Genomic DNA, 18,656 nt, shown 5'->3' with positions numbered 1-18,656 from the left:
CAATGAACATTAGCTCGAGCGGGGTGTCGAGTGTGGCTCGAGTGAATACTAGGATTTGTGTCTCGCTCAAACCCACTGTCGAGTGCATCTTGAGCGAACTCACAGGTTGAGATTCGCTCAAGCTCACTATCGAGCACATGTCGAGTGAACTCACTATTTCTCAATTTTCTGCTCACAGACCAGTCTCTATATACAACCCAACAACAGCACCCATTGGGCTCTCTCTCTCTCATAGTGCTCTGCCACCGCTCTTGCCACCGTTGATCTCTACACAGCCACCTACGTTGCCCTTACCTTCTTCCGCATGGTGTCTTCTGTTTTTGTTGCGGGAGCTTTCAGAAGAGAGAGGAAAAGCGAAAGAAGAATTTCTGAAGGGTGGGGAAATTATGCTTTCTTTCTTGGGGGTGGATTGAGAGAGCCAGTTCACTTTAGTAAATCCAGTTCACACGTAGGGTGTGGGGTGTGAAGTTTTGTACAGTGACTGATGAGAAAATTTATTCATTATCTATATGGTAAGTTTATTTTCAAGAATAATTGGTTTTGATCTTTTAATTTGCTGAAGTTAAAATAAGATGCAGCTTTTATAAATACTCAAATACTATTTTTAACATGAAGAATTAAAGCTGCACGCATTCAATGGTGCTTAATCATTCCCTCCCCTTTAATCTAATAACCAAAGCACAGACTAACGTTCGATAGAGATCCATTGTAATTACTTCATTGAATCGAATGATTCAATTTAGAAAATATATATATATATATATACACACATTATGTGAACATTACAATATTTAATATTGTTTGAATAAAATTTTGAGAACGTATAAACTTCATATTAATACTTGATATTATACCTATCCCTTAAATTGGCCTATGAATGTCTCATTGAATTGATCTGGCGTCAATTCGAGCAAACTCATTGCTAGAATTAATCACACGGATGTAGATTTGTGTACACATACCCCGATTCACATTTGAGTGCATAATGGGTCGTTTAGATAGTTTGTGAATAATTTGTGAATAATAATAAAATAATTTGAGAACAATTATGTTTCCAAACAAATTCTTAGTACAGTCTAGATATTTGTTTGGTGTCCTCTAGATCTAACATAGGCAGATATCCTAGTATCAAAACCCAGATACTCATACCATCTTGGTTGTAGCTGCATATTCGGACTTAATTCTAATCGCTCATGCTTGAGCCTATTTCATGAGTGTTTTATTCGTATCTTTTTTAAAACTTTAAGGGTTTTTTAGAAGCTTTTTTGTGTTTCTTTTTTTTTTTTGCAATGATAACTATATCTATAAAATTGAAACAATTAAAAAAAATTAAATATAATAACAAAGAAAGAATTGAAAAATTAAATAACGAAAATGAAACACAGGGAAAATTCACATAAATCTAGAAAAAGAAAATAAAATCACCTTAGATGGCCAAGAGGTGACTCTATGTGGGTCATCAAGCTAGGGATGACTTGTGACTTGGTATTTGGTAATAGTGGTATGACATTTGCAATTAGATTCGGAAAAAACAAAACACAAAAGGCTGTTCAGGAGAGGCAGCGTACAATTGTCAAGACCACAGGACTCAGGACTGCCACCAGCTCAAGTCGTCGACGAAGAAACAGGCTACAGCTGCTGATCCAGACAAAACCTATGCAGTAGACATCGTATCACCTGTGGAGAACTTTACTATTTAAGCAGAGATCAAATTCAAAGAATCCCATGAAGTCGAAACAAGACTAAAATGGATAAGCTTCATAACAAATGGGTCTCCACAGCAGCCAGCATATGGATCCAGTGCACCAGTGGCTTCCTATACACTTTCTCCATCTACTCCTCCCTTCTTAAATCAAGCCAGGGCTACGATCAATCCACGCTCGACACCGTTTCCGTCTTCAAGGACATCGGCGGCAACTTCGGCGTCCTCTCCGGTCTTCTCTACTCCGCCGCCACAGCGAATCACCGCTGCCGTACTGGGCCTTGGGTGGTCCACCTCGCGGGTGCGGTCCAATGTTTCGTTGGCTTCTTCCTTTTGTGGGCCTCCGTCGTCGGGTTGATCCCCCGGCCGTCTGTGCCCGCCATGTGCTTGTTCATGTTGGTGGCAGCCCACGCAGCGACCTTCTTCAACACTTCGAATGTGGTCACTGGCGTACGGAACTTTTCCAATTACAGTGGCACTATCGTTGGCATTATAAAGGTACCTCCACTTCAGTTCCGATGTGAAAAGCTTCTGCTTTGTGTAAAAAAAGTTTGCGATTCTTTATGATGATCAGAGGCTTAGTGTTTGATAGTTTAGTTCTCTGTCGAAAAGAGAATGTATCTGCAGCAACATGAGTTCCTTGATACAAGAAGTATGCTTTTTCTTCTGGGTTTTGATTGTTGGGTTGTTATGATCAGAGGCTTAGTGTTTGATAGTTTAGCTTCAAGTTTGCTGCCTGTGGGTTATTATGATTGAAGTATGGATACTGAAGATGCATATTTTTCTTTTTTCAGGGTTTTATTGGCTTGAGTGGAGCAATTTTAGTTCAAGTATATAGGACAATATTCAATAACGATCCAACATCCTACCTGCTGATGCTGGCTCTTTTGCCTAGTGTCAATGCCCTGTTGTTCATGTGGTTTGTGAGAATCCACAACACAATTGAAGGAGATGAAAAGAAGCACCTAGATAGTTTCTCATTAATTGCTCTGGTTATCGCTGCCTACCTTATGCTTGTCATAATTTTGGAGAATGTTATTACCTTTCGATTGTCAATACGTGTAGTCACATTTGTCCTACTCGTGTTGTTGCTTGTCTCACCATTTTGCGTAGCGATTAGAGCCCATCAAAGGGATTCTAATGGAATTTCACATAATCTCTTTATTGAGGGGGACCAACCAGTGGATGATCCTAACCAAGCAGATGCTGAGAAGATGCATGTAAGACAAGATTCTGCTGGGTACCGCTGTGTGCCCGGCAGTACTGATCAAGAGGTTGATGGTAACGAAGAAAGACCTTTCCCAGCAGAAGAAAACCTGAATCTGTTGCAAGCCATACGCACGATAGACTTCTGGATTTTGTTTCTTGCCATGGCGTGTGGTATGGGCTCAGGACTTGCCACAGTGAATAACATCAGCCAGATAGGAGGATCTCTTGGTTACACTAGCTTCGAGACAAGTACTTTGGTTTCTTTGTGGAGTATCTGGAATTTTCTTGGACGTTTTGGAGCTGGCTATGTGTCAGATTATTTCCTGCATACTAGAGGATGGGCAAGGCCATTGTTCATGGTCATCACTCTAGCAACCATGAGCATTGGTCATGTGGTGATTGCTTCTGGTTTTCCTGGAGCTCTGTTTGCTGGTTCAATATTGGTGGGTGTTTGTTATGGTTCCCAGTGGTCATTAATGCCTACAATCACTTCCGAGATATTTGGTGTGGTACATATGGGTACCATATTCAATACAATTACCATAGCAAATCCTGTTGGATCTTATATATTTTCGGTGAGGGTTATTGGGTATCTATATGATGAGGAATCATCAGCGGAGGGCAACACATGCACTGGAACACATTGTTTCATGTTATCTTTTATCATCATGGCATCTGCTACTCTTCTGGGCTCTCTTGCTGCCTTGGGGTTGTACTTTCGGACTAAACATTACTATAATCAGGTTGTATGTAGAAGACTGCTACATTGTTTCAGTGAGTAAATTGCTGAGACTGCTAAGTACTCTGAAGGAGTCATGAAGTTTTTGCTGGTTGGTGAGAACGAGGTATATTCCAAAACACACATGCCCGCGCGCATACACCCATCTCTCTCTCTCTCTCGTGTGAAAGTTTAGTTGGGCTATCAGGGAACAGAGGGAGTCATCAACACTGTCCTTCTTAAGTTCAGTTAATAATTGCCAATATGGATTCAAATGTTTATTGCAAAATCTCCTGCATGAGAACTAGTTTTAGATCTGGAAAAAGCATTTCATAAGGTAGCTTTGTAGGTTCAACTTATTTCATTCTGACCGTAGACAGTTAGAACATTATGGATAATAATGACCAGATATATCGATATAGTTAACTAGACTGGAGGAACTTGGCATCCATGTGGCTTGAAACTGTGCAAGAATCCATATTTATCATAGAAGACTTGCATTAGGATACTGCACACGTTCCTTAAAAGGCTGTAATTTTTCTGTTAAGGACTGTTGGGAATTCAGTAATGTAGGTGGCTGCAGGGGCATAACTTGGAGGCATTATTATATATTGGCAGTTGGCTGCACCAGTTGAGACTAATATGGTTTGAGAGAGGTTTAGAGAAAAATATTTTGAGTGACTACTAATGAAGGAAGATTTTAAGTTTTAGGTAAAGAATTATGCGGTGGGTATTGAGGTTATAAACCTAGAAACAGTGATCTACTTCCTGGACAGCAAATGGAGATTTGCATGAATGGAAATCGATTGAAATGGTGTCGGTGACTCGGTATGTAAATTTCCCCCCCCCCCTCCCCCCCCAATTTGTTCTTAATAAGTAACTATACATTTGGCTTCTACTGCTTTATTGATCCTTCAGCATCTGGACATGGCTCTGCTGCAAGATCATAAACTTACAGGATCGACCAAGACTTAAATAGATTAAGGACTGATCGCTTTAGATTTGTTGGATCTTACATTTTCTCTGTGAGAATAATTGGCTATATTTACGGCATGGAAGCTGGTGGTGAAGATAACTTCTGCTTTGGTACTCATTGCTTTATGCTTTCTTTTCTGATAATGTCATTTGTGGCTTTTTTGGGGTTTCTTGTTGCCATTGCCTTGTTCTTTCGTACTAAGCAAATCTATCAGCTACTTGTGCTCAGAAGGTTAAACCACTCTTTTAGGTAAAATAATTCTTTAGCATCCCATTTGATAACCAATATATCTCTATACTTTCGATAAAATTATTATTTTTATGTGATTTTTTAGATTATTTTTTTTTTCATTTTCTTTAAATGAAAATATGTCCTTTTATTAATATTTGTTGAATATGGTTGGAAGAAAAAAAATGAAAACCATAGTTCTATTGTTGGCCATCAAATGGGATGCCGAAAAAAGAAAGAAGTATTAGCTGAGACAACTATTCTTTTTGTGGGTTACTTGTAAGAAACTAAAACTAAAGTGTACAAGTACATGCCATGTGTTTGGAATTTCAAAAGTATCATATACATATATACACACACACGACAGTCCTTGTAATATATCCAATTTTAGATGGATTGTTTTTCTATGCTTTTCGTTTTGGGCTCACCACTTTTGATATGCTTCTCAAATCATGATTTGGCTTTGTTCAGTGATTTAAAGCTTCACCTTTATATATTGGGCTTTTATGATGATTCTTACTTCTTAACCACTACTTTTAAGTTGCCATAGACGACTTTATAGGGTATAATGATGGCATAAAGAGTGAAGAGATTGAGTGCGAATTGATCGAAAGATCTACTTAGCGTGTTTCTATAGAGTTTAAAACATCTTACTCACTAGTATACTAAGGTTAATTTTTTTTCATAATTATTATTGTCAGTATTTTTATTAATATTCTTGTGAAGGGAAATTATGGCTAATGTGTCCATCATTGCCTACTCATTTGTCAACTTGTCAATGTTTAATTTAATGACACAGTAGAAAACGACATTTCAACAAATGAAGTATATATATTTTCTCAATTGCGATCCATTTATGTACTGTTTTATGGCTAAAGCCAATATATATTTTATTGTATTTTTAAATTATGGATCTCTCTTTTATTCTTTTTTGTTTTTTTCCCCTTTTTGCGGGGACGACCAGTACTCTATTTTTCAAGAAAATATAAAACAAGATCAAATTTAAAAGAGGAGTTATAAGAGTTTATAGTCATAGGACTTAAGACATAGAATAAAAGTTATTATTCTAAGAAAAAATATATTTACAGATTGGTGTAAGAGAACACATTCTAAATCACTATATGTGGTAAGTTTTATTTTTAAGAATAATTGATTTTAAACATTTAATTTGTTAATGTTAAAATAAGATGCAGGTTTTTAAAAATACTCATAATACTTTTAATATGAAGAATCAAAAGCTGCTCATTCAATGTTGCTTAATCATTCCCTTGTCCATGGTAATGCTAGATAAAGTCACAGATTATGCAAGTATTGTGCACTCATTTAGAAAAAAAAGTAAAATTTATTATTAAAAAATTAATTTTTTCACGTGGATCTCATTTTTACTCATTTTTTTTTAAATGAATGCACGACGTTTGCGCATTTCGTGATTGCAAATATCATTTTTTAGTATCAAAACTTGGATACTCATACTGGAGGGGATATTTGGATCTCCTCTAGCTATCCAAGCCCATGACTAAGAAGTAGGCCCAAAGCTAAACCCTAGGGTTAAGAGGGCCACGTCTGAAGAGCTCATAACTGTGACTACGTGGCAGATAACTCACAAAGAGTTGGAGATTTAAAACACAGTTGCATGTAATCATTTTAGGAAGATAACTCCTACAACGCAAGAGATATCCTCCCCGGTTCATAAGGGATCATGAAGGATATGCCATGTCCATGTTCGTCTATAAATAACCCTTGAGACGTAATAAACATTTCATCTTCATACTTATATACATTTATTCTAATACTGTTACTAACTTAAGCATCGGAGTTTCCCCAATGCAACCAGTGCCGCGCCTTTATTGCTGTAGATAATCTGTACGTGTGAAACACGTCCTTTACAGTGGTGTCGTTTGTGGGATCTTCTGACAGACATTAACGTGACTTTTACGTGCCAACCATCAAGCGATCACACATACACTGGGATCCAGAAACAAGCATGACAGAAGTGGAGATGAGGTTAGCCGAAACAGAAGAAAGACTGAAACAAGTCATGGTAGTTGTTGAGCAACTGCAGAAGGAGAACGAGGAGCTAAAGCGGTAGAAAGATAACTCATGGTGCACTCAATAGTTAGCCACCAAAGATCGAGTGATACACTCACGGTGCACTAAACAGTTAGCCACCAAAGATCGACTGATACACTCATGGTGCAACCAACAAGGGTGTGGAGGTTAGAAGACCCTACGACCTCCTAACGAGTAACCACCAGGCTCGAGTACAACTCATGAGGCAAGCCCACAGGCATGGGAGCCAGAAGGCCCCACAGCCAGCTATTGGCTAGCCCTTTCAACAAGTAGTCATATATAACAGATGGCTGAACAAACAAACTAAGCTACCAAGAGGCAAAAGCAAAACCATATGGAGTAACAAAGTAGTGCAATTGTTCAAAACCAACCCAAAAGTTAAATACAAAAGAAAAGGCCAATTTAAGGGCCAAGAAAAATAAGTTGTTCAAATACAACACCCAAAGATTACGCAAAGCCCAAAACAGGGCCCAACAATCATCACAAGCAAAGGAAAAATTTATTCCAATGGCGAGGGACGTGGGAATGCGTCAGACATTTCTTTGCGCCCCAAAGTGTCCACAAACTGGCAAGAGACTTCATCAGGCTGAAACTGTTTCAAATTCAGCTTTGACAGGTTGGTATGGGGGTTAGCCAGTAGGTAGGCTCACAAGCTAGCCATACCAGCCCCATAGCCATATCCAAAGGCGCGATCTCTAACATATAGGGTGGCGGCCAGCTGAGGGTGCAGACGAACCAACTCCCGTTGGCCAAAGCTAACTGCTTTCCCGACTCTCCCAACTGTTGCTTATGGTCTTTAGTAGTATCATTTAGGTGTTGCAGACTCTGGGCTATCTTGTTTTGGGCGGCGTCAGTATCCTCCCGCACCTTTCTATAGGTAGCAAATCTGGACCGCACTCCTTCATAATCCCCATTCACCTTGGACAATTGGATGTTGGACTGCATGCGTTCCTCCACGTGAGACGCCTTCTCCTCCGACAATTCAAGGGCAAGCCTCGTATGCTTCTCCTCCAAAGCAGCCAATGCTTGAGCAGCCTCGTATGCATCCGCATGTGATCGCTTGGATGGCAAGGGCCTCATTCAACCTTGACACCTGGGCTCGAGTAGATGCCCTTTCAGACTCCGCCTTTTGTAAGATAAAATTGTCGTGCGCCTGGATAGATTGGGCTCGAAGCAGTTCTCCACGAAGATTGCACACTTCATCAAGGAGGAGCTCAAGGTTAGTCTCCAAGTTGCGGATGTGCCCATCGGCTTGTTCCAAGTAGCACTCTATTTCAGTCTTCTCATCCTTGAGCCTGGTCATCTCCTTCTTAGCGTAATATCCAAACTTTCGCCGCTCCTTAATCTCATACTCCTGTTCGGCATGCTCTCCCACGATCCAAACCGCCAACTCGTCAACACCCTACACAAGAAAATGATTAAGAAGGCACCCTAACACAAAAGTAAGTATGCTAAGCAAAAGAAAACATAGTACCGGAGAGAGCATGGTCCTTAGGATCTGGTCCGAACCTACACTCTCTCCTCTAAGTTTAGCATCACCTTTACTTATTAAAAAAAAAAAAGTTTAGCATCACCCAAACTCTCATCGCCCACGCCCATTACTCCAATGCCACCATCATCTAAGGAAGACCCACCACCTTTAAGGGGAATGGGGGAATTCTCCTCATTGCCATCTGAGGAGGGGATGAGGGAAGGGATTGAGACCCTCTCGTAGTTAGTTGTAGGGGTTTCACCCCCAGAAATAGTAGCGAGGACCGAACTCGAGGTAAAGCCTTGCTCCCCATGATTGTCTTCAGCGTTAGGCTAGGCGCTGCCAAGTAAGACAACTTCATGCATCCCAGCTCTAGCCAAGCCCATAGAAAAAGCGTTGTACATGTCCGCAGAGAGGTCGCCAACACTGGGCGTTGAGGTCGGAGAAAGAAGAGAAGGAAACTCGAACGGCGACATGCCCACGAGTTCAATGCCCGTGGCAGGCAAATCAAAATCAAAAGTTATCGCTAGGTCAGTGAGGGCTTGGCCCATGATCCCAGGTAGGTCGCCAAGACTTGGCGACAAAAGGGGAAGAGACCCTTACCGGGGAAGTTCTGGGCGTATTCTCTCCGGAGGGATCACAACGCATCTCTTGATCCACCTCCGCCCTCACAACATCATATACAACAACCTCGCCCGCATCAATGCCACCACAAGGGCGTTTAGGCAAAGAACCGCCAATTTCAGAAGTCTTCCTTTTTTCCCCCTGGTTGGGGGTGCATCTCTTCACCGGGGTTTGTGGGGGTGAAATGGGTTTGAGTTTGCGACCACGGACATGGGCTCGGCAGGGGGTCACCAAGAACTTGTCAATATTGGTGGCAGAAAGCAAGTCCTTCATCGCCAAACCCCGTTTTATCATTTTCTTTCACCCAATTGAGGATGATGTCCACACAAGAAAGCTCCCTGTCAGTCAAATCCAACAATATGCTCTTGTCGTCAGGGACCCTCCCCCAATTGGCACGGACTGAGTAATCCCGAATGTGCATCTCATTAGAGGGGTACTCCCAAGTGGTACTAGAAATGAAAAAAAAAAAATTACTTTGTCACTGCTTGGCATTAGAATAACAGGGCTCAAAAGCCGCCAAACGTTGGGACCTAACCCTAAAACTACAAATGTTGCCTGACAACGGCTTCACTGCGTAGAAAGAAAGAAACTCCTTCACTGTTATATCTGGGTAAGGATCTCCCAAGAGTTCCAAGACAATGTGGAAAACCACGCATAAACACATCAAAACACACCAAGCGTGCAAGTGAAGTTGGGTGGGGGCTAGCCCTAGAAAATCCAGAACGTCACGAACGAGCTGGATGAAAGGAAATCACAGAATGTGCGTTATGGCATTCACCGTCAAGGTCACGTTGCTGACATGCCCTTCTTTATCAACGCATCCCACGGGAGAAAGAGAAAGCTCCACTAACTCTGGGACCCAAACGGTGTTCCTCAGCTTCACCAAATCTTTCTCAGAAAGAGTAGAGCGCCAAAAAATCCCTCAAAGTAGGTCGGGATTCGAGTGAGGGAAGATTCAGAAAGGGAGCTCTTCGCCGAAGCTGGGCCAGAAGAAAGGACAAAGGCACGGGAAGAACGACTGCTGGCCATTGAAGAAAGAGGAAGGTCTTGAGTAGGAAACTAGCAAAGGAAATGCGCAGGAAGAAAGATGGGGCAATACGAAATGAGAGGAAATGTGCCGTAAGTGAGAAGAAGAAATGCAAAAGAAATAAAAATATGAAAGAAAGGGGGTATAGTTAAGAGGGAGCGAATCGAGAAGAATTAAGAAGAGTAATCATGGGGGTTCTTGGGAATCCGAAAGGGTGATTGTGTCGACAGTGCCATTCCTTTCATTTAATTAGAAGGAACATTTATCGCTAACGTAAGCCACATCCCTCCAAAAAAGAAGGGCTACGAGCTCGACCATACCCACTGTTATAGACCCCAGCTAGGTAAGGGAAAGTACAGGCGCACGCCCCTGCACTAAAGGGGTAAGCAATGATCATAAAAAGTGCAAAAGTTAAATTTCTCAAGTGTCAGCACAAATAAAATTAGCGTGGTAACTGGAAGGGATATTTGGTTTCCCTTTAGTTGTCCAAGTCCACGACTAAGAATCAGGCCCAAAGTTTTAGCCTAGGATTAAGAGGGTCAAGCCTTAAGAGTCCGTAACTGTGACTACGTGGCAAATAACTCACAAAGAGTTGGAGATCTAACCCACAGTTGCATGTAATCATTTTAGGGAAGATAACTCATACAAAGCAAGAAATATCCTCCTCGGTTCATAAGGGATCATGAAGGATACGCCATGTCCATGTCTGTCTATAAATAACCCATGAGAGGTAACAAACATTTCATCTTCATCCTTATATACATTTATTCTCATACTATTACTGACTTAAGCATCAGAGTTTCCCAAGGGCAACCAGTGCTACCCTTTTGTTGTTGCAGATAATCCATACGGTTGGTGGTGTGAAACTCGTCCCTTACACATACTATCTTGGTTGTAACCGAATATCTCCAAGTTTAATACTAACTACCCATGCTTAAGCTTATTTCATCGTTGTTTTATGTGTATATTTTTTAAAATTTTAAAGGCTTTTTATAAGCCTTTTTGTGTTCCAATTTTTGTAATGATTCTATAAGATTGAAACAATTAAAAAATATAAATATAAATTAAATATAATATAATAACACATAAAGAATTGAAAAGTTAAATAATGAAAATGAAACGCAAGAAAAATTCATATAAATCTAAAAAAAAAAAATCACCTTTAGATGGCCAAGAGGTGACTCTATGTGAATGTGGGTCATCAAACTGGAAAATTCTGCTTGTAAGCGGTCCGACACACCCATATGCACACCCATCCAACGTGGCAAGTCAGAAAGTCTGCCTTTAATGAAATGGTGTAGATTTGGAGATCAGGTATAAGGTAGCGACAAAATCGTTCCAACGGGATTTCGAATTTTTTAATCCATTTACTAAAACGGTGCGCTTAGCAAGACAGTGAAAAGAAAACCCTATCACTTCTCCTTCCCCTTGTACGTAGTTTCATACATTTTCCATTAGATTTCTCTTCTCCTTCATCCATTCCCACACCCTTCACCTTCTCCTTCGTCCATTCTGCACCATTCTCCCAAATTTCGTTCAGAAAAACCCTAACTCAAACGGTTTCGTCCATTCCTTGGAAATTTTCGTCGTCTCAGAGAAGGATTTTCGTTGTCGCAGATGTGGCTTGCTTGAAGGATACGATGGAGAGACTCTACAAGTAATTCATTGCTGATCTATTTGACATCATCTTTATGCCTTTTGTGTATTTTGTAATAGGGTAAACATATTTGGGGCTTTTTTAAATTGGGTATTGCATGGTTCTCTTATGGACCTAAAATGGTCTACTCAAATTCTTTTGAATGCATGTTTAAGAGAAAGGAAAATAAAAGATTCTAATTAGATGTATTTGATAATATAGGTGGCTTCAAATGTTCTGTTTACCATTTCTTGAGTCTCACTCACTGTAAAACCAAACTAGGTTCTACTAAATTCCAACACCTCTGTAGTATTTTGTGGCTAATAATAGATAAAAAGAAAAAACTAAATTAATTTAAAGATTGAAATCAATAAATCAAGGGTTGCTAACAATAGATAAAAAGAAGAAGAAGATTAATTTAAAGCAAATCAAACACTATCTTAACACCATGCAGCTATAACTGTTTGGTAAGAGGTATGATACCTGAACGTGAACACTTTCCTGAGTCCCAACAACTGTTTGTTCAAATAAATTTTTGCACGTATCTACAACTTCGATATCTCTTCCATGCAGCTATAAATCATTAAAAACAAGTTACGTCTAACAAACAATTACACAAAATAGATAAAGCTAAAATATTCAAAATGGAGCACTGGAATATTCATATGCATGTGGCATTGGTGCATGACCCCCACACATATAGCTTGAGAAATCCGGATAAAAAGACATTAGTATCACCTAACATATAGATCAATAATGAACATTACTATAGATGTATTAATAAATATAGACATTAATAAAACTATGGTGTCAAATTAATACTCAAAATACCTGGGTGTAGGATTGATAGATGCATTTGTATTAGGAGGTGTTGACAAATATGTATAAAATGGTCTTGGTATCACCTAAGATGTCAACAACCATGTCATGATAAGAGCAAAAAAATTGAAAGAAGTGAGAAAAAACTGAAAGAAGTGAGAATACTCCACATACCTGAGTTGATGGATTTTTTGATGGATTTTTGATAGGAGGCAGATGCATGATCTTTCTCTTTCTCCATCTACAAAATATTTACCAATAGTTTAGAACAATAACAATTATCTAGAAAAGTTGAAGTTACTTAAGCCTTTAACTAGAACTACTTGTTAACTAGAACTACTTGTCAAAGCTAGCAAGTAGCAGAATTTATAGAGTTCAAGTAATTAATAGAAAAATAAATGAAAACTCAATTAGAGAATCTTGACCATAGAGAAGATCTTGGTAACTTGAAGAATAAAAAACAAAGTGATCCTCTCTCTCTCTCTCTCTCAATAATGCAATAACCCCAATAATTGAAGGAGGAAAAACTTTATAATGATCAAGCCAGTGTGATAAACAGTTTTCCTTAAGTATTAACACGATATAATTTAATTTATGAAATAAAATTTATTCTTTTAAGTGATGTCTGATGTATAACATTAAGCATGATTGCAAGAGTTTATTTTCTATGGAACAAAATATGGAAACTTGATAACAATTGAAAAAGAAGCATAGAAGGCAAAAAAGTGTACATCTGAGAAGGAAAAAAATTGGTAAATTATGAGTATTGATTGAAATAGAATGACAAACATGTTACTCGCACTTAGAGGTGTAAAATTTAATCTGAAAACTAGAAAGAACAGGTCCGAAACCGGTTTCTAAAATGCCAAAACTGGCCAGAATCGGTCCAGTTTCGGTTCTATGATTTTTAGGACCAGACCGGACTGGTTCACTATAATATATATTTCAATTAATTTTTTAAATATTATATGTAATAATTTTTATTTATAGGCTTTTATTTATAGGGGTGTAAATATTATATATAATTTTTAAGTATTCTTTTTATTGCAGATTTTTTATTTTCAGTTTTTGTAGGAGTTATATTTATAGGCTTATAGCAGATTTTTTTTTTTTATAGCAAATTTCTTGTTTCAGTTTTTGTTTTATTGCAGTTTTTTTATAGCAGGTTTTTTTTTTGTTTTTACATAACAGATTTTTTATAGTAGCTTTTTTTTTTACATATCCATTTTTTTTTTCATAAAAAATATTTTTGTAAATAGTAACAGATTTTTAATAAAACAAATTTTTTTAAAGAAGATTTTTTTTATAAACATATTTTTTATGATTAATTTGCATTTTATTAAAACATAAAAATCGGATCGGACTAAAAACCGATAAAATTGGACGTATCAATTTAGGAGAGTAACCAGTGCGTAATCAATTTTGAAAAATGTAAAATTGATACATACTGATTTGATCTTAAATTTTATCCAAAATCAGATCGGATCGGACTGGTTACACCCATACTTTTCACTAGGTAGAATAATAATAAAAAAAAAAAACAGTCTTAGGCAGAAAATAATAGAATAAGGCAGACGTATATCATACAAACACATACATTCATACATTCAAAGCATTAAACATGTCTCGACATCAACAGAGTGGTCCCCATGGCCATTTTGGCAGAATGTTGGTTGGGTCCATGTTAGAAAAGCATATTCTTCTAATGATACTTTAGAGGAAAGAGTTTTATTATTTATTATTTTTATACCATTACACACCATACCTCATATATATATATTTTTTTAATCTTATCAAATGAGTAGTATATGGATCATAAGTAGAAGAATTTAATATATTTTAAAAAAATAAAACTAAAAAAAATTTAAAAAAATAAAAAAAAATTTAAAAATATGTTGTGTGGTGTGTAAAAATGATGAGTAACAAAATCTTACTCTAGAATTACATAACTATGTAGACTTAATGCAATGGAGTGAAGAAGGAAATGGACCATAAGATCCACAGAGAAAATGTTTCAAGCATGTGGTTAAGAAGGGAGCAACATTTTAGATTTTTCTATTGTTCTTTAGTCTTGCCGATCGACCCAAAACAAGTAGTACTAGAGATGTAGCCCGAGAACCTACCGAAAAAATAAAAGTAGTTTTTTAATTTTATTATTATTTTTTTATGTATTTTCCTAATCACCATAAATATTTTTTAAAAAAATAAAAAATTTACAGCATCAATAAAAAAACTTTCTTAATCATTAAATAAAAAAAAATCCCAATACATTTATGCACAATTATTTTGTAAGGAGATGACTACCACCAACAAGTCGTCGACGACATTGTTTCATGTGATGAGGGTTATTGGATATCTATATGATGAGGAATCATCAGCAGAGGGCAGCACATGCACTGGAACACATTGTTTCATGTTATCTTTTATCATCATGGCATCTGCTACTCTTTTGGGCTCTCTTGCTGCCTTGGGGTTGTACTTTCGGACTAAACATTTCTATAATCAGGTTGTATGTAGACGACTGCTACATTGTTTCAGTGAGTAAATTGCTGAGACTGCTAAGTACTCTGAAGGAGTTGTCGAAGATTAGGATAATTAGTTTCTGTTTCTAATAAATTCAAATTATGATTTGAATAAGCTTGTTAGGGGAGTTAGTCTGTTAATTGTTCCTATTTTTTTGCATCTCCTATTTTTATGTAATTTGGTAGACAATGATAGACTTCTACTAGAACTACTTTGGATATAAATACCTCATGTAACTTCTATTAATTTAAGAAAAGAAAGATAAGTTCTTTTCCTTCTCAAAAACTTTCATGTTATCAAGCTTCGACTATTTATCATTTAAGCTTTAATAGCGAAAACTGACATGACTAGGGCAAGCAAGACTTCATCTTCCTCACAATGACTACAAAGAATGTGCAGTTTGAAACTACTGTAGTAAACAGTGGTACAAATTTTTCAACATCACATTCTTCCTTTCAACTTACCATTCACAAATTGAATGAAAAAATTACCTAGAGTGGGCCCAATCTGTGAAGCTAGCAATAGATGGCAGATGCAAGCTCAATCATTTAAATGGAGAAGTGAGTAAACCAGAGATGACCCTAATCCGAAAACATGGAGGTCAGAGAACTCATTGGTAATTGATTTGCTTATCAACTCAATGGAGCCAGCTATTGGAAAGCCACATCTCTTTTTACCAACTGCCCAAATGATAGTGTGAGGCACAGGAAAAGAGAGGAAAATGATCGAGTTTATGTGTTTTTCGCAAGACTCAATCATAACTTGGATGAGGTAAGAGGTCGGATCCTGGGTAGAAAACCTCTACCATCCATCAGAGAAGTTTTTTCAAAAGTTAGGAGGGAGGAGGCTAGGCGAAAATTGATGTTGATAGATCCAGAACCTAAGTCCAACCCAGAAATAGAAAGCTCGGCTCTTGTTTCTAGAGGATTTGATTCAGATGGAGATAGAAGGAAGAAACCATAGTGTGACCATTGCAAAAAACCATTGCATACGAAAGAGACATGCTGGAAAGTCCACAGCAAGCCCCATAATTTTAAGAAGAAGAACGAAAGTGATGGCAGAGCATTTCAGACCATGAGTGAAGATTCTTAGGGACCACAAATCAATTCAGAGATGCCTAATTTCACAAAGGAATAATTAGGCCACCTGTACAAACTCTTTCAATCTCCACAATTCTCAAATCCTTCTTGCTCATTAGCTCAACAAGGTAATTATCTCATTGCAGCTCTCTCTAGTATAAAATCAAATGTTTATTGTCCTTGGATCATTGACTCTAGAGCCACTAATCACATGATTGGTTCTTCAAAAATATTCTATTCCTATAAACCGTGTGCAGGAAACAAAAAGATCAAAATTGCAGATGGTTCTCTTTCAGATATAGCTGGAAAAGGATCAATGTTCACTTCTCCTTCTCTTACACTTCATAATGTTCTCCATGTTCCAAATTTGTCCTGCAATTTATTATCCATAAGTAAAATAACCCATGATCATTAGTGTCAAGCTAACTTTTATCCTTTTTATTGTGAGTTTCAGGAACTAACCTCGGAGAGGACGATTCAATGCTAGAGAGATCGGTGGACTTTATTTCTTTGAAGATGGATCCGAATCGAGAAAACCTATACAAAGTACTTGTTTTGAATCTATTTCTGTTGCTAGTTGTGGCGCCCCCAACCCCCACTTGGGATTGAACGGTGAATGAGACCCTGGAACATGTAACACAAGACTACACACCCTTTGTACATGACATATAATATGTTATGCACCTAAGTATACTAGTAGTATGCAATAGCATAGCAACGGAAAAATATATAAAAGTCGGATAAACTAAGCAACGAGATAAACAATTGCGTACATGGCACCGTACTAATATCATACCCCAAACATTGTCCAAATGGAAACATGTATCATAAAGGCATAACATCCCAAATAATAGAATATAATTTAAAACTCCCAAAACACGAGACCTCCTAAAAAAACCATAGTTTAACAAAAGTTGAAGTCTAAAGCCATAGACACTGTTTTCCTTCCCCTTTTTTCCACAAAATAACTTAAGCTCCCGTACTCTTCAAGAAAATTCGGGCTTCACACGTTTTTCCAAAACCTTATTTTTGTCCCAGTTGTTACTCCACTTAAACTCTACAATGAATTCAAGTATACTAGTGATCTCCCGGTCAATGGCCTCGAGTCGTTCCAAGATGAAGAGCTCGAGCCGTTTCACAACCATCTTAGGCACAATCCTCTCTAGAGGAGGAGGTACCGTTCTCTTCCTCTTGGTCATGGTTGTCGTTTACTATACCTGTCACAACTTCTACCATTCCGGTTGGGAAATAGTAGTGAAAACTACCATAATGAGATTTCAAGAAATCTTAACAAGTAATCACACAATATACCACAGTTAATACAAGCATACAAAAGGTATATCATGAAATGCGTGCATGGACATGTACTTGACTTATGCCTTTGACCAGAACTTGACTTATGTACTTGACCATTTTCAAGAGACTAGTAACAGAGACTTAAGCTTTTCATAAAAACTTCTTAACTTTTTCTTATTCAAGTGAACTTATTCAGAACTTGCCTTATCAGAACATATCACAAGATTTGCATCGAGTGATCCTTAGCACTTAGGCTCATATTCTTATTTAGAGGGTGGACACAACACTGTTCCCTTTAGCACCTTGTGTTCTTGCTAGTTACCGCACCATCAACGGTCCGTACACCGTGATGAATACGTCATAAACAAATATTCATATTAACCCGACGCTTCCTCGCTATAGTATCATTTGAAAAGGATCCATTCGAGGCTCGTCGATAGTACTTTGTCAACCCAGGGGTTACCACTCCATTTTGAAACACTCCAGAGTAGACAGAGGAGTTCCACTAGGACGTTCCCCTGCCCTAGCACTTAAGGTCGTGATAAAAAATTTTAACGCTTTTCTTTGAAAATATTTTTTTTTAAAACATTTTTCCGCAAATGCATGTGATATGAGACTCATAACATGCATACTTACACTTGACATATGACATGCAAAATGTCGTACATGAAATAATCAAGTATAAAATGTTCATTTCATAGCATGATAACATAAACCATATGAGATATGAGATATTAAAAAACATACATGGAACCATGAAAACTTGCTTATAAACTCATAGGTACAAAAACATGAAGATTCATCACTTAAACATGTTCCAAACTTCAAGCATATAATATAGAAATCAAGATATAGTGAAACAAAACATGAAATCATGGGTTTTTGACGAAGGTCAGAAACTTCCAAGACATGTTCAAACCAAAATATCATGCTTCATAAACCATCAACCATAATCAAGAGAAAACCGAAACTTATAAGAGTATTTCATGGCATTTTCATCACAAATCCGAAACATATAATTCATTCCTTAGAGTTACTCAAGATCATATTAGCACTTCAAACAAAGCAATCGAAACCATGGAAGGACTAACACAAAATATACAAGCATTGACCAAGAGTAAGTTGAGTGTATACTTAAAAAATCCATGTAAAGAAATACTAGCAAGCTGTAAATCCAAACATACTATGTTAGAAAGAGTAACTAAAACCCTATCTCATATTCTCGAGTGTGTGTGTGGATTTCTAGGGCATCACTTGGTCTTAAACCATTCGGCTTCT

At 37.7% G+C, this 18,656-nt stretch overlaps 1 protein-coding gene across 2 annotated transcripts; it reads left to right on the top strand.

Annotated features, from left to right (window-relative positions):
• The first annotated feature begins 1,545 nt into the window (after nucleotides 1-1,545).
• Nucleotides 1,546-4,887, top strand: LOC108999213 (protein NUCLEAR FUSION DEFECTIVE 4-like). 2 transcript variants are annotated; one of them, XM_018976036.2, is made up of 3 exons: nucleotides 1,546-2,200; nucleotides 2,497-3,587; nucleotides 4,756-4,887. In XM_018976036.2, the coding sequence occupies exons 1-3, from the start codon at nucleotides 1,748-1,750 to the stop codon at nucleotides 4,856-4,858; spliced, it is 1,647 nt and encodes a 548-aa protein (XP_018831581.1). In that variant the 5' UTR covers nucleotides 1,546-1,747; the 3' UTR covers nucleotides 4,859-4,887. The 2 variants fall into 2 exon arrangements, with proteins under 2 accessions (XP_018831581.1, XP_018831580.1); XM_018976035.2 differs by lacking the exon at nucleotides 4,756-4,887 and having other exon boundaries at nucleotides 2,497-4,535.
• Nucleotides 4,888-18,656: the final 13,769 nt, after the last annotated feature.

This window comes from Juglans regia, chromosome 2, assembly GCF_001411555.2.
Source record: "Juglans regia cultivar Chandler chromosome 2, Walnut 2.0, whole genome shotgun sequence".
NCBI classification, from domain to species: domain Eukaryota; kingdom Viridiplantae; phylum Streptophyta; class Magnoliopsida; order Fagales; family Juglandaceae; genus Juglans; species Juglans regia.
Note: the sequence above shows the minus strand (reverse complement) of the source record. Positions and strands in the feature narration are given on the sequence as shown.